At 42.8% G+C, this 16,941-nt stretch overlaps 1 protein-coding gene across 1 annotated transcript in view; it reads left to right on the top strand.

Moving 5' to 3' along the window:
• The first annotated feature begins 212 nt into the window (after window positions 1–212).
• SLC39A9 (solute carrier family 39 member 9) overlaps window positions 213–16,941 on the top strand; it is a 35,197-nt gene continuing 18,468 nt past the window's right edge. The window contains exons 1-3 of the mRNA XM_006130290.4: window positions 213–949; window positions 8,768–8,876; window positions 12,895–13,086. Of these exons, the coding sequence (XP_006130352.1) occupies window positions 854–949; window positions 8,768–8,876; window positions 12,895–13,086 (397 nt within the window). The 5' untranslated portion in view covers window positions 213–853. The remainder of the gene's footprint in view (window positions 950–8,767; window positions 8,877–12,894; window positions 13,087–16,941) is intronic.

Below are 16,941 nucleotides of genomic sequence, written 5' to 3'. Positions count from 1 at the left end.
GCTGGGAGGGGCGTAATGGCTCCGTCCGTTGACACTTTAGCGGCCATCTTTGGTAGGGGCACCCTGTCCTATCGGAGACTTTGCGCTTCCCGCGCCTTCCAAGATGATTTCTTAAGGAGTACTCGTCCGCCATCTTGGAATCGGGCGGCAAGTGGCGACAGAAAGTGAGTCACGTGAGAAAGTCGCTTCCCTCGCCCCTCCCCCGCCCCTTCCCCGTTCCGCTGAGGGGAGGATAATCCGGAAGCTGCTCGCGGATCTGCCACTTGGCCTCTATGGCAGCCGCGGGGGACGTCGGGCGCATGGGGGAGCCTGGAGCCTGAGCTCCTCGCTGAGCCGCTCCCCGCCTAGTCCCAGCAGCGGCAAGGCGAACGCGCTGCCCGCGTCTCCGGGTTAGGAAGGGGCAGGCTCCCGCTACGGAGCTGCGCTCGGGGGCGAGCGGCCTTTCTGTGGCACCCGGGGCTGGTCCCGTCTGTGAGCGGGGTGGGTCCTGCTCTCACCCCGGCGATCAGGTGCCCTCTGGCCCCAGGCTGTGGGAGAGGAAGGGCCTTTCCGCTGCGCCGCGGGTGGCCGAATCCGCTGTGACCCTCGGCAAGGGAGGCGGGTGAGGGAGAGGATCTTGGGGTCCCTGCTGCTGTTGTCAGATCCAGGGATCAGGGCCAGGCTCGCGGGGTTTCGCTCTCACACGCTGAGCTCTTGGGAGAGGGTGGGAGCTTGTGGCACCATCGGGGAAGAGGCGTCTCTGACCTTCATGACTCGGTTGGAGCCGCAACACCTGCACAAGTTGAAAAACTACATGCAGTAAAAGCTGGAAAAGTTGAATTTCACTTTAAGCGAGTGGACAAAAAGCAACAACATGGATGATTTCATCTCCATCAGTCTTCTGTCTCTGGCAATGCTGGTTGGCTGTTATGTGGCAGGGATTATCCCTTTGGCAGTTAATTTTTCAGAGGTAAGCAGGTCCCACCAGACTCTAGTCCTTGTCATACAAGAATATTGGGAATGAAAGAAAACACACTGACCAAGTCATCTGCTGCAGTATTGTTACCAGTGGCAGTTTAAGGAAACTTTGAGTGAAATATTACATCTCATTGTACATTACAGCACAGAATCTGTGATGACTATAAAATGTATTTTTAAATTGCTTTAAAATGAATCATACTGTTAATTTGGAACTGCAGATCTGAACCTCTCAGTGCCATATGTAGAACAAAGACTTCTCATCAGTAGTAAGGAGTTTACTGATGGTAACGATTATTTTTTTAATGGTTTAGATGATAAACTGTTGGAGGCAGGGACTGTTTTTTACTGTGTCTTTACATTGTCTGGGTTGAGGCTTCTAAAAACAGTAATACAAATAATAAGAGAATTTCTCTACAAAACTTGTTCTGAGTTAGCAGTTTAGTTGTTCAAAATTTACACTATTAAAAAGATGGTTGCTGTCCCTTGTAATACAAAACTATTTTCTGCCTTTTTTTAGGGTAAATCCATATTATCTGGCAATGGAAAACTAAGGAAAAAATAGCTATTTTAATGGATTTGATGCAAAATGATTGAGATACAAGAAGTTACATGTTAGTGTTATTCAGTACCACTGAGAGATTGGGTCTGCATTAATAAAGGTCTCTAGAAACAATCTTAAATGTTCCCAAAAGCCTGATTGCTAACGTTCATTCTCACATTTAGAAATAACAAAATGATAGTTTTGTAACCTTAGGATACTAAGAGTTTAGTTGTCCACTTCTCATTTGGATATTAAGTTCGAACATTTTGAATTGTATGTCTGTTTTGACATTTTTTAGTTTATTTGGTTTGAGGATTAATCTTTCTGTTAATAAAATTCAGCACACTAGCAGGTAACATAACCTCCCTGACTCTGCTAGATAAAGAAATAAGGAATAAAAGTCCAAAATGCATTTTTGTTTAAGTGTGTGGGAATGCAAAACTCCTGCAGCTGAGATTATTTTATTAAAATACAACCTCAGTGCAGTTTATTATTATACAGGTTGGACCTTCCTGGTCCAGAGCCCTTGGTACCTGAGCAGTCCCAAACCAGGGAGTTTGCTGGACCAGGGGAGGTCAGTGCTCCCCTGCTGGCTTCCCCACTCATGGGCTCCCACCCTGCTGCCCGTGCTGCTGCTGGGGATTCCCCAGAGCTTCCCAGCCAAGAATTCCCTGTTGCCGCTTGGCCCTGCTGCCACCATGGGTTCTCTGGCCAACACTGCCTGGCCAACATAGCCCCATTGCCGCCAGGAATTGGGTACTCCGGCTGGGGCTCCCTGGTCCTGATGATGCTGGGGAGTTCTCCAGCCAGGCCTGCCCAGCCCGCTGCCACCAGGGATTCCCTCAGTTTCCTGGCCCAGATAACGCTGGCTGGTTCCCCAGCTGGGGCCGTCCAGCTGCCACCAGCCCCACTGCTGGGGTCAGTCCTGCTCCCGCTGGGAGTTCCCTAGGGTTCTCTGGCTTGGGGCCCTGCTGGTGCAGTAAGTTTCCCAGCTGGAGCAGGAGCTCCTCATTTGTACCTGGCACAGCTGACACCAACAATTCCATGCTGGGGTGCGAGCTCCCTGTTGGCCACCTGGTCCTGGTAATACTGGAGGTTCTTTGGCCAGGGCGGGGCTCCTAATCCCTGCTTGGCCTTGCTGATGCCAGGGGTGCCACAGCTGGGCCAGGGCTCCCCAGCCACTGCTGGCCCAGTCAGGGCTCCCAGCCCTGTGTTCTCTGGCTGGCCCCCACTCCTGCCTCCAGGGCTCTTTAGTCCAGCAACGTGCATGACCCTGCCGGACCAGAGAATCCCGGATTTGGGAGGTTCAATCTGTAACACAATTTGGATCTTTTTTTCTGCTTTGAGAGTGCCTAATTTTCTAACACTTGCCTTACACTTCTCCACGGCCCAAAATAAACTCATCTCTTATTAAAAATCTAAGGGGTAGCCATGCTAGTCTGTAACTTTAAAAACAGCGAGTAATAACATATATACTATCATGAGCTTTCGTGGGCATAACCCACTTCTTCAGATGAGATAAATGATCTTGATCATCTCATCTGAAGAAGTGGGTTTTGCAGTTTGCTTATGAATGTGTGAGTGCAATAGGTGAAATTATTTTGTTGATGTGATAGCTTGAATGTTGTGAATTTCCTACTTGCTTTTATGTTTGATTGCTTATTGTCAATTATATGAAAACCTAGGGTCAGATTCTTTGTGATGCTGAGTCATCCACACTTTGACTTAAATGGGAGCTGTGAATGTGATACATACAGCCTTTTTATATGGTGTCAGTAAGGTCACAGTGGAAACATCTAGTTCTTAGAGAGTTTTTTTCTCTTTAAAACAGCTAGGCTACGTCTACACTGGCCCCTTTTCCGGAAGGGGCATGTAAATTTCACTAGTCGTCGTAGTAGTACTTTGAAGTAGGAATAAGACCCTCCGGAAAAGGGCACTTTTTCCGGAGGATCGGGCCCAGTCTAGACGCTCTTTTCCGGCTTTTTTAAAAGCCGGAAAAAGCGGCGGACATTTTTATTTAAATGCCGCGGGGGATATTTAAATCCCCCGTGGATTTCCCTACGATGACTAGTGAAATTTACATGCCCCTTCCGGAAAAGGGGCCAGTGTAGACGTAGCCCTAATGTTTTCTGGAGTACAGAAACATTGTGGAACGGGATGACCTTTTTGGACTTAATTTTTTTAATAAATGGGTTACAAAGAGATTAAAATATGTCTGAATAAAATGCCATCTACTGCAGGGCTGTGTGTGGGGTAGGGATGTTAAATATCGATTAATTGAATAGACAATTAACCTCATGAATTCTATTCAGCTAATCAACTATTCTGTAGTCCCCAGGGCCGGCAGCCAGTGCAGTCTGGCTCTGCTCCCGGGGAGCCCCCAGCCAATCTGCAGTGCTGTCTCTGTATCAGAGGCAGCAGCATGGGGTTCCAGGCAGGAGCTGGTCTGCGAGGGGAGCCAGTTTAAAAACCAGCTCCCCTCATGGAATTGCTGCCTGTAGCCCAGTGCTGCTGCCTCCAATACAGAGGCAGCAGTGCAGGATAGCAGCCCCTGTCTGGGGGAGTCTGAACTCCCAGACCTAGTGCAAGCCAGAACTGAGCCAGGATGCCTGCCCGCCTGGTACCTAATACACTTTAAATGCAGAGCCGCAGCAGGCCTAGATCCTGGACATGCCGTGATCCAGGACTGAGCCGGGCTTCTGGCCAGCCTGCTAAAAATGTACTGGCAAGGGAGAGAGGGGAATACGTGTAGTCTATAGCATTAACCTACAAGCTTTTGATTATCAGTTAACAGTTAATCAACTACACTATTACATCCCTAGTCTGGGGGGTTGATATTGAATATCAAAGCAACTATTGAGTTTATAATTACACTCGATCCACTTGAACTATATTGACAAATATGTATTTCTTGTACTAAGGAATTTTGCTAGCCAGATCCATTACTTCATAGAATTCTAAAACTGGAAGGGACCTTGAGAGATCATTAAGTCCAGTTCCCTGCCCTTGTTACTTATACTTTTGTTTTGTGCTAATGTATACCATTTATTTCATCACAAGTCTTTCATAACTTTGCAAATAAGGATTTGCCAATACAGACTGAGACTAGATAAAATGAGGCTCTGTTGTAAGTAGGCAAGCTTCTGCTGGCTTCAGCAGCATTTCTCTCACACCAGAACTGCATTCAGATATGCCATTTCAGCTCAGTCCTAACCTGCAAGTACTTCTTTCTTTTCCAATCTTCTGCCAGAGACTTATCTGTTGGGTTAAACTTTGTGGCATGAAATTGGTAGATAATGGAATCAGACTTCCAAAGTTGACTTTTTTTCCCCACAATTAAGCGACAGACACCTTGTGTTAATTTAATGGTACTTGTCTGCTTAAAGTTAAACATATGCATAAGTCTTTGCAGGATTGGGGCTTTTGTTTAGATGCCACAATATTACAGCTTTTAAGCAAGAAACTTGACTTCACTTATGGAGAAATATTGAGCAACTTGCTAATTTGGGTGCCTTGTTTTTCCTAGGTTTTGGGAAAACTGGTATTATTTTTCTGTCAGATTGAATATACTGTTAAACTAAATTTTTAAGCACTATGGAATGTTATTTGAACAGATTTTAGAGGCAGCAATGCAGGGGAAGGAGAGGCAGCAGATGGAGACAGTGCTGGGGGGAACCGACTTCTGTCCCTCCAGGACCGGCGTCTGTCCTCCCCCTCCCCCCCCCCCGTTTTCTGTCTCTGATTCAGAGGCAGCAGAGAGGTGGGGAAGTGAGTGTTCAACTCGACTACTCACTTACATCCCGAATAAAGACAACTTCTTGCTCAGCACTTAAGCACCAGTTCCTACCAGATCCGACAGTGGTAAATATCAGGTGTTTCAAACAGGTAAGTGATCACCAAGTGATCCATCCTCTGTCATCGAGTCCCAGCTTCTGACAAATAGAGGTTAGGGCACACTTAGAGCATACTATTGCATCCCTGACCATCTTGGCTAATAGCCATTGATGGATTTATGCTCCAGGAACTTATCTAGTTCTTTTTGAACCATATAGTTTTGTCCTTCACAACATCCCCTGGCAATGAATTCCACTGATGTGAAAATATATTTTCTTTTGCTTGTTTTGAACCTATTGCCTGTTACTTTTATTAGATGGCACTCTGGTTCTTGTGTTACATGAGGAAGTAAATAACATTTCCTTATTCACTTTCTCCATACCAATCAAGGTTTTATAGACCTCTATAATCCCTCTTAGTGATCTATTTTCAGCTTGAAAATATCAGTCTTTTTAATGTTTCTGATAGAAGCTGTTCCATACTCCTAATACATTTTGTTGGTCTTCTCTGTACCGTTTCCATTTCTAATATATCTTTTTTTGAAATGGGGCAATGAGATCTGCACACAACACTTGACCCAAGGTTTAAGAATCTGAAGTGCCATCCAAAATCTGCAAAGGATGGGGTGTCAGGAGTCTTAAAAGAATAGCGTTCCAGTAGAGAAACCACCGAAGAAGAATATCAACCTTTTGCTGGTGGCATCTGACTCAGATGATAAAAATGAACATACACCAGTCCTCACTGCTTTGGATAGTTATCGAGCAAAAGCCATCATCAGCACTGACACATCTTTTGGAATGGTAGTTGAAGCATGAAGGGACATATGAATCTTTAGTGCATCTGGCCTGTAAATATCTTGCAACACCAGTTACCACAATGCTACAACAAAGTGAATGCCTGTTCTCACTTTTAGGTGACATTATAAACAAGAAGCAGGCAGCATTATCTCCTGCAAATTGTAACAAAACTTGTTTAAGTGATCTGCTGAATAAGAAATAGGACTGAGAGGACTTGTAAGTTCTAATGGTTTGCATTGCTTTATTTTTTAATTCAGGTACATTTGTAAGTTCATCTTTCATGACAAGAGATTGTATTTCAGTATTTGTATGAGGTAAATTGAAAAATACTTTTTTGTTTTTTTACAATACAAATATTTGTAATAAAAGTAAATATAAAGTGAACACTGGACACTTTGTATTGTTGGGGGAAAGGTACTAAATGAAATTAATGGGCAGCAAGTTTAAAATAAATACAAGGAAGTATTTATTGATGCAGGAATAAGCCTTTTTCCGAAAGAACTCTTTCGGGAAAAGGCATGTGTGGACAGGGTAGAGGGAGTTCTTTCGAAAGAAGAGAAAAGAGGAGAAAGCACAGATGCCCTGGCTGCTACTCTGTCCATAGTAATCACAGCTTAAATGCGAGATAGCGTCCATTCAGTGTGAACGCTATCTTTCGAAGCAGATCGCTTTTTCAATGTGCTTTTGCTGTACAGACGTTGTCTTACGGAAGAAGTTTTTTTGGAAGATCTCTTCCAGAAAAGCTTCTTCCGAAAGAAGCCTGCAGTCTAGACATAGCCTTGGGGGAGAAGAATCCTAAATTAAGACTGATAAATTCTAACCCATTGTGCGTTTCCAATAGGGTAGATTAAAAGCATTGATTGTTTATCAATCATAATTTAAACCAGCAAGCAGAAAATCTTATTTTAAATAATCAATTTTAATTTTGATTTCCATTTGTGCTTTTTATGGTTTTCCTAAAGAAAGGTTGATTCTCATAGTCGATAATCATTAAAACATGTTAGTTTGAAACTAAATATAATCTTTAAACTAAATTTGCTCCTCCCTTTTGCTAACTAGACGGATTTAGTGTATTTCAGCACACTTATTTAATCAATTACATAGGTTAACATACATTTATTCAGACTTTTAATTTTTATATTTATATTATGTTAGAAAATAGTGAATGTTACATTTCTTATTTACTAGATTTAATTTTTATTTGTCATTTGTGTCAATCTACATTTGTATAGAAATGGGAATTCAGGTGAAATGGATGAAAAACACGTTTTAATTTTTTTTTAAAATAAAACTACTGTGAATATGAATACACAAGAAGAAAGTTCATCAGTGTTATGCTTTTAAAAGTATTGTTTTAATATTCAAGAGTATTATGTTTGGTTAGTAAATTGAACTGATTATTTCTGGTCATCATAGCCTTTAAGACTTTAGAACTAGTAGATCTCATCCTCTTGCACCTCATTTGTATTCACAAACTTTCCTGCTTTTCAACTCCCATTTGGGTCCTTAGCATTGAATGAATTAGCTGTTGAATTGAACTAGTTAAATAAACTGAAAAGAAGATACTCCCTCTGCACCTACAGAAGAGGCTAATTCTATCAGAAGACAGTTAATCTAGCACTTCAACAAACTGGTTCAGGTGCTTAGCCAGTGATTTCAACCAGTTCAGTGATTTGACTTACTTCAGCAGCAAACATGTATTTTTGGAATGTTAGGTTTTTATTTAAGCTAAATTATTGTAGTAGATGATAGTACAGGCAGTCCCCGAGTTACGCGGTCCGACTTATGTCAGATCCGCAGTTACGAACAGGGTTTGCTCCGCGTCTCCCTGGTCTGCTGGAGATCAGCAGACCAGGGAGACGGGGAGCAAAGCCTCTGAGGACGCCGGCAGCGGGACAGCTGCGGCGCGTCTGGGCTGTCCCGCTGCCCGCATGCTCCACAGCTTTGCTCCGTGTCTCCCTGGTCTGCTGGAGACCAGGGAGACGCGGAGCAAAGCCACGGAGGACCCGGGCGGCGGGACCGCGGTGCATCTCGGTCCGCTGCCCGCGTCTCCCTGGTCTGCTGGGGGGGGGCGCAGCTAGTGCGGGCCCCCCTCTTCTCCCCCCCCCCAGCAGACCTGGCTTTTCTCCGGACGCCTGTGCTAGAGCAGCAGGGGTGCTGCTGGTTGGCCCCGCAGCGCCGCTTTGGGCGCTACTTGACCAACCCGGCAGCACCCCAGCTGCTCTGCCCCAGGCGTCCTGATTCAGCCGCTGCTGAAACTGACCAGCGCTGACGCCAGTTCCGACTTACATACAGATTCAACTTAAGAACAAACCTACAGTCCCTTGTACGTAACCCGGGGACTGCCTGTACTGTAGTGTGTTAGTGTTTGGCAGGGCATGGTGGGTCTTTGAATGAGAGAGCTCACTTTAACACTGGATTAAAGTAATCCCATAAATATCGCAAGAGAGACTTGCAATGTATCCATCCTGCCTTGATCTGTGGATCAGGAGCTGAAGTTTTTCATGCTGTTGGTCCTTTCAGCACTTGAGCAAAAATATTGATCAAATGTTAAAGTTCCTGTTTTTTGTGGGGGGGATAGGAGAGGTTTTTGTTTATTACTAAAGAATGTTACTTGTTTTATATTTGTTTGCAGGAAAGGTTAAAGCTGGTGACAGTTTTGGGTGCTGGGCTTCTCTGTGGAACTGCCTTGGCGGTAATTGTGCCTGAAGGAGTACATGCACTTTATGAAGACATTTTGGAGGGTAAGAAAAAAACAAAACAAACAGCGTCACGTCCTTTTGCAAAACAGTTGATAAGTGAGAAAGGCACAAGACTGAATTAGCAGACAATATATCATGATGTCCTATTTTATTAATGAAATGATATACATTAATTGTACAGCCAGTTTCGCTGTATGCTACCTGAAAGTAACCATATTCTGATTGACTCTTATCTAGTCATCCACATTTTTTAATTGTAAAATTAGTGAAATACTTAATAAAGACTTGATTTTTGTCTTAACGTGTCCTAAAGCAGTGTTTCTCAAAGTGGTCTGCAGACTCACTCTGAGAAAGCTGCTAACGGGCCGCTCCAGTTTGTTTACTTACTGGCTTCACAGCCACGGAGCCTCATGCTCCCATTGGCTGTAGTTTACCATTTGCAGCCAAGGGGAGCCGCGGGAAGCATCATGACCCAGGCCACTGCTTCCTGTGTTTCCCCTTGGTTGCAAACAGTGAACCGCAGCCAATGGGAGCCATGAGGCTATGAGGCTGTGAAGCCGGTAAGTAAGCAAACTGGAGCGGCCCGTTAGCAGCTTTCTTAGAGTGGGTTCGTGGACCACTTTGAGAAACAGTGCCGTAAAGGGATACTCATTCTTGGCTTAAACTAGTTGTTTTGTGTTGTCCTCTATCTAAATCATATTGAAATTGTACGTTGAGAAGACTGTCCATTTCCTTTCTTTTTTCACTTGTCTGTTCATACTTAAGGCTATTTTTAAAGATACAGTGAGATTATATGTATCCCGAATGAAGCTTTTATAAAAAAAAGTGTTAAAAAACAAAAGCAAGTAAAATGTTTTCTGCTAAATCTTTTCAAATTCTAGTGGAAAGTTTGTTTAATCAATAAACTTTCCTGTGTGTTGCAACATAAACTTTGCTGCTTTGTGCAAGTGTATAAGAACCGGAAAGTTATACTTTCTGGTTTCCCTTAAAGTGGGTTTAAATCATGTCTTTGGATTATTATTTGAAGGCTTTCCAGAGACAGAGCTTTTAAGGAAGTTTGAAATAAGAAAGGGTGTTTTAGTGGCTTGCAAAATCAAGGAGACAGTTTCAAACTTAGAGGACAGCATAAAAGAAGGTGCAAAGACAAGAGTGAGAGACTTGAATAAGAATAGTGCCTGAGCTGTGAAAATGGACTAGAGGGAGATGTAAGAAGAGTGCAAAAAGAGCAATATGCTCTAGTGTCCCTTTAATTGCAAATTAAACAATCTATGCACAGTCCTGTGTGGATACAAAATTTGTATGCATATCTGCAAAAATGAGCTGCAGATGTGGATACCTGCAGATATAAAGTGCATATCCACGGATATGCAGGGTTCTAGGTATAATTGAACATATGTGCATAGTGTTCCAGTCCCTACCCTGAAGTGATTTGTTGAAAGGTCCATTTAATTCATAGTAAGAGTAGCAGTGAAACATAATTATGTTTTGCGAAGGTTGTCCCAGATGTCTCTAACAGTGGCTGCTGTCCTCAAGAGGCCATTAATTTAATTAAGCCAGTAGTCCTCATATTAGAAATCAGTATTACTAAAGCATTTGAACCAAAAACCCCCCGGTTACATCTAGACTGCATCTCTCTGCTGACAGAAGGATGCAAATCAAGCACTTTGGAAGTGCAAATGAGCCCGGTATTTAAATATCCTGGCCTTCATTTGCATACTCCTGCTCAGGCGCTGTGCCGATCATGCACCCTTTTGAAAGTGAAAGTAGCTCTGCCGACAGCGGGGAGCTTTTAGGAGTACAGGATCTGCCGAAAAAGCTCTCCGCTGTTGGCAGAGCCGCGGCTACACTTTACTTTCACTTTCGAAAGGGCGTTTGATCGGCACAGCGCCCAAGCGGGAGTATGCAAATGAAACCCAGGATATTTAAATACCGGGCTCATTTGCACTTCCGAAGTGCTTGATTTGCATCCCTATGTCAGCAGAGGGTTGCAGTCTAGACACAGCCCCCCAGACTTACCCAGCAGTTTCATCATGCACAACTGTTTCTTCAGGAGGCTGTAGAATGTCCACAGACACCTTAAAAAATGAGGAGTACACGATCTTTCGAAAAAGTTTTGTTTTTGTTTTGTTTTTGTTTTGTTTTTTAAGAATTGCGTCTAGTTGGCATTTTCACTTTCAAAATACCCGTTTTTGAAAGAATGCACGGCCGCTATTATGAAAATGAAGCACGGGAAATTCAAATCCCGGCTTCATTTGCAATTTCGATCTAATTTACATCCCTCTTTCGGAAAGGGATATAGTTTAGACGTGCCCACAGTAAACCTAGCAAAAAAACATAACAAGTATCCTTGTTTTGTGATGAAGGCATCAAATTCTATAGAGGTTAAAATGGAGACTGGGAATCTGGAATATAACTGAGCTCCTGACTCAGGGTATATCTTCACTTGCACCCTCTTTTGAGAGAGGGATGCAAATGAAGACATTCAAAATTGCAAATGAAGCCGGGATTTAAATATCCCATGCACCATTTGCATAATCGCGTTATGGCGCTATTTCGAAATAACAGATGCTGCTAAGATGTGATGATTTCGAGAGAAAATCCTTCTCTTGAAATAACCCTTATACAATGTGGTTTACCAGTTATTTCAAGAGAAGGGTTTTCTCTTGCAATAACCGTGTCTTAGCTGTATTTCAAAATAACAGACACTGTTATTTCAAAATAGCTCCATAACGCGATTATGCAAATGAAGTGCAGGGTATTTAAATCCTGGCTTCATTTGCAATTTCAAATGTCTTCATTTGCATCCCTCTCATGAAAGAGGGTGCAAGTGTAGGCATACCCACAGTCACTGATTTGGCAAGATAGCTGCAGCTGTTTTGGTCTCTATAAAATACTTTGAGATTCAGATGAGCTGTGCTATGGGACATTACAGTATTTTTGTATAGATGAGTTAGCTGATGAGCGAAGAGGTTAAAGGACGTGCTCTACTCATGTTGTAGTCAGGGACAAAACCCAAAACTTCTTGCTCAAACTAGTCACCATGCTTCCATTATTTTTTCCCCAACTCCACAGCAAGAGGGCAGCTGGAGATGACTGATCATATTATCAAGAAGCTAATATTGAGATGGGCTCCCTGGGATGCAAACTGGACTGTGGGACTACAGAGCCCATCAGAACCACCAATTGGGCTGCCTCTCACTAGGGATGTGAAAGTGTAACCATGTAAAGGGTTAACCAATGAGCCTGGGTTCATTGGTTCCTGTTCACAGTTATACACAGGCTCCTGGTACGTGTGGGGAGCCAACTTAAAAATTGCTGCCCTATGCTGCTGCCTCTGATATGAAGGTAGCAGCGCAGGGCGGCAGGCAGAAGCCAGTATGTGTTGAGTGCCAGCCTAAAAGCGTTCTCCCTGTGCACACTGGCTCCTGGGGAGCCGACTGCTGCCCCACATATAACTGCTAAAATTTCCAGCAGTTACATAGTACTTCATTACATACATTTTAACATCCCTGCCTCTCACATTGTGATATTTGGTTTGGTTAATTGCACTATAAAGTCTTTTTTAAAAAATTTAATTAAAACTGTTGGTGAACAAATAACATGTTTTATGGGGTACTACAAGGACATTTACTTCACCGTTGTGTTATTCATTTGAAGATAGGGTCAAGCTTATGGCCTAAAAGTACTTGACAATGTCCTTTTAAACTTCAGTAGAGTTGGCAATCTATGATTTAAAATATACAGCAATTCTTATAAATATAACTGTATTTGAATGTTGCATTTAGGTAACATGGACCCTCCTTGCTTATTGAGGAGTCATTCCTCTTCTCCTTCCACTAAGATATTAAGGAAGGGGATGAACAAGTTTACAAATTCTGTCAGTGTTGATCCCCAAATTGGGATAAACTAGGACATTAAAAACAAAACAAAAAATCCTAAATCAGTTTTTCTTTATGTTGTTAAGACCAGGTATATAAAATGCTTTAAGTGAAGGAGTAAAAAATATTATATCACCACCTTTGGGATCCTCACTCCTTATCAACCTTTTTATCTGCTTTAGGGAAACACCATCATGCCAGTGAGACTCAAAATGTGATTGAATCTGAAAAAGCAGCAGAAATAACAGCTGAGCATGATCATGGCCACGACCATTCAAAATTACACGCGTACATTGGTGTTTCCCTTGTCCTTGGTTTTGTCTTCATGCTATTGGTGGACCAGATAGGCAGCTCCCATGTGCACTCTACAGATGGTAAGTAAAGCCTCTCCTGCCAAACTGACACTTGCCTTGGAGCCTGTACCGCAACCAAAATGAATGAACAAAAGCTGTATTTTCCAAATGTGATTATTTATTCTCTATTTTAACACAGTAATGTCCAGATTCCCCAGCCGGGATGACAGCTCTGTTTAGCTAGATATTCTACAAACATAAATGTAAGCATGGTCTGTAACATGAAATAGTGTTACTGCCTATGCTGAAAGCCAACATAATGTGAATATTTGCTTAATAATTCTTAAGTGTGTGGACTGTTTTGTGCTGACAGAAAATCTTCTTAGAAATAATAGATGAGCAGCATTGTGTGTTAAGGCTTTAAGCAGTGGAGAGCTGTGTCTAGACTACATAGCTTTTCCGGAAAAAGATATGCAAATTATGGTTCACAATTTGCATAGCTTTTTCCTGCTTCTTTTTTCAGAAGAGGCTTTTCTGACATTTGGCCCATCTACACTGGGCCAAATGTGGAGGAAAAAAACCCTTTTTTGGAACATTCCTTCGTCTTCGTAAAACAAAGCTTACAGGGATGCCGAAAAAGTGCGACTGCTCTTCCAAAAAAAATTTCAGAAGAGCAGACGCATTCCTTGGACATGGCAGAGTTTGAAAAACTTTACAGTCTAGACATACCCTTGGTTTTAATATGAGACAAATTAGTCCACTGACAGCAAATATCCAACACTGAAGAGACAGAGCCTTAACTTCATTAGCTGATTTATTGTTTTGCTTTGAATTAAACATTTCAGCTAACAAAATATTGGCTTAGTTCAGGCTGTAAATTTTAATGGGAGAAACGCCTGCATTATGATCACCCAGATTAACAATTGCAACCACAAGAAGCCTTCAGTGGACTTCACATGGGCCACAAAGCATGGTAGGGGCTATGGTGATTTTTTCACTGTTAATCTTCCTGAGCAGTTCCCCTGTAAGTGAATGCTGGTTTTCTTTGTACAGCAGAACAAAATGTAGTAAATATTCTTGAAAACTAAGCCATTAAATATTTGTAGTTTTAATGTATTTCCCTATAAAAGCCTTTTGAATAAAATGTAGTTCAAAATATTGTTGAAATGACCTTTCTGTCACTCTTCATTTACATCCTTATTTCTTGTCAGTGTTCAGCAATGTGCTTATGTTTAAATTTTGTTGATCTAAAGTTTTTATCGTTCTCTCCCTTTTTCTGGTTTTCCCCTCTACAGATAATAAGCTTTTCAACTTGATTGAAAGTCTTCCTCACAGATGCTCATGTCTCTGTATTGACAGTTATCTTATTACCTTAGCTTCTCAAAGAGAGTCTTGGCAAATGGGGTAGCAAGGAACTCAGTTGAGCAATTTGTCTACTTTTTACAACACTTTTTCCATCTTTCCTGATTAGGAAAAATGGGCTCCCTTGTGTCTTTGACCTATTAAGTTGCACAGAATCAAAAACCGAACAACATAGGGAACAATTTTTCTGAGCCTTTGTTTTATCTGCTATATGAAATATAACTGAGAAACCGCAAGTGTTGCCATAATAGTTAGGGATTTATAAAATGTATTTTCCTGACTTGAATCTTGTACTGGTGGTATTAAATTACCCATTCATGTTACCTCGGTAGACTGGATTTTTTGTTCCTTAAACTAGAATAGCTATAAAGGTTAGAATGTAGTATGACCTTTAATGTGTTTGGTGGATAGTCCAGAACTAAAGACCTAGGTTTCAATTAAGAGGAATTAAATAATAGAAGAACTTAAAGGGTTGTGTAGCCATGTTGGTCCCAGAGCATTACAGAGAAGATGGATTAGATAATATGTTTTACTGGACTAAAATCAGCTGATGAAAAATAAGCTTTAGAAAGTGTCTCACTTTCACCAATGGACATTGCTCCAAGAGGAGAGATTTTCTTACTCATCTTGTCTCTTGAACTTGATGGGGGAGAGTGAATTTAACTAGATGGCCAGTTCAGGAAACAGAATCAAGTAGCAATACAGCTAAATAAAAGTTTTCTGACCACTTGAAATTTAACAGACTAGATGTTTTATGTTTGTAACCTTAGTTGATAGTCCTCTGGTAAAAAAAAAAATAAAAAAAAAATTCACTGATAAATTCCCCTTTTATTTAATGTATATGAGTGGGGTTTTTTTTCTTTCTTCAAAAAGTTAACTTACAAATAGATGATGAGATAAAAGTAGTTACCAAACAATTACAGACATGAATGACCTATCATCTACCTTCAATCTTAAGCAGTTATGCATGAAGTTCTCTTTCTACATTAAAGAGTATGGAAAGATTCTGCCATCTGCTTCAGTCCACATGATAGCGTATAGGATTCTTGAATGGCCACCAAGGAGTTGCTTATAGTCAAGTCACTGTTATAGCTGGCCCTTCTCCTGAACTGGGCCTTATAGGATATAGTGGGAGAAACAGGCTTAGTAGCACACAATAATGTGGGCATTCTGTGCTGCATCAAACTGTGAAATAGTCCAGAGGCAGCATTTAGGTGGCTGGTGTAAATTAGAGCAACTCTTGGCTGCTCTTATTTAGGCTGGGAGACTAGCCTTTAGAGTAGCCCAGAATCCTGCGTAAGCCATCTGAGTAAAAGCAGGGGTCTGCAACCTTTCGGAAGTGGAATGCCAAGATTTAATTCTCCTTCCCTGGGCCGTGCTGCTCTCCTGGCAGGGAGGGACCCAAGCCTTATGGACCACCTGGGTCAATGCAAAACCTTTTGGAGAACTACCAGTTGCTAATGGAAACTCACCATTAATTACATAATTACACCCGAGGCATTTTGCTAGTGCTGCAGCTGGGGAGAAGAGTTTAATTTAAATTATTAAACAGATTGAGCATTTTAACTTTCTCATTTTAGTTTATCAATCTTCATTTTAAATAAAGTAAAACATTATGTCCAACACAAAAGGTTTCAATGTTTTCTTTCTTTGACAGGGGTGTCACTGACCCACAGAAAAATCAGTTAGAAACCACACAAGTGAGAAGCCAAAAACACCTCCTCCAAAAACCCACAACCCTCACTGATGTGGCCCCCAACCGAGACACCTCATTCTTCTGGCACTCCAGCCCCCATGGGGTGAGGTGAACAGACAGGGAAGATTGATTTTTAGGGTTTCCCATAGGCCAGATTTACTTTTCTGGGGTTCCAGAGTTAGTAGATTTGTGGACCCCCTTAGGCTATGTGTTCAATGTGCGGGACAGGCTGCCAGCAAGTGGAATAGGGGTGAGGGTGCAGGATCTAGGCGGGATTTGGAGTGCAGGATGGGGCGAAGAGGGTAGAATTTGGAAGGGAGTATGGTGGCAGGAGAGGATGTGGAATGGGGGTACGAGAGGGAGTTTGGAGGCAGGAGGGGGTTGTGAGAGTAGCACAAAAGGTGAGGAGAGGGTGAGAATGCAGCCAAATAGCAAGTTGGGGAGGGAGACAAAGAAGTGGGGAGCAAAGGAAAGTGGCTTCTGCAAAGTAAAATTGTAACCCTCCTCACATCTTCCCTCTGCTCCAGCCTCACTCCCCTCAGCCCCATGATCCTCCCCAAACCTGATCCCCTGCATCGCCCCATGCCGCTCAGTGCAGCCCCTGCCCCCGCATCCTCCTTCACCTCTCCTCCTGCCCCCACTTCCCTATGCCCCAGTGCACTCACCGGCAAAGCAGCAGCGCTGAGACTTGGAGCCCCCTGGGAAGCCAAAGTCTCTTCCCTGCCTGGCCTAGCCCTTCACCTGCAGGCTGCAGCTCTGGGGCTGGGGCAGGCATTGCCTGGGGCTGTCTAGGACTGGCTCCAGCCCAGCCGGGCACAGTGAGGTGCTGGGAAAGGGGCTCCCAGTTGTCCCCCCGCCAGCCCGCGGGGAGCAGCCTG

This window comes from Pelodiscus sinensis, chromosome 4 (genome assembly GCF_049634645.1).
Source record: "Pelodiscus sinensis isolate JC-2024 chromosome 4, ASM4963464v1, whole genome shotgun sequence".
Classification (NCBI taxonomy): Eukaryota; Metazoa; Chordata; order Testudines; family Trionychidae; genus Pelodiscus; species Pelodiscus sinensis.
The sequence above is the reverse complement of the archived record's forward strand: the minus strand, read 5'-3'. Positions and strand labels throughout refer to the sequence as shown.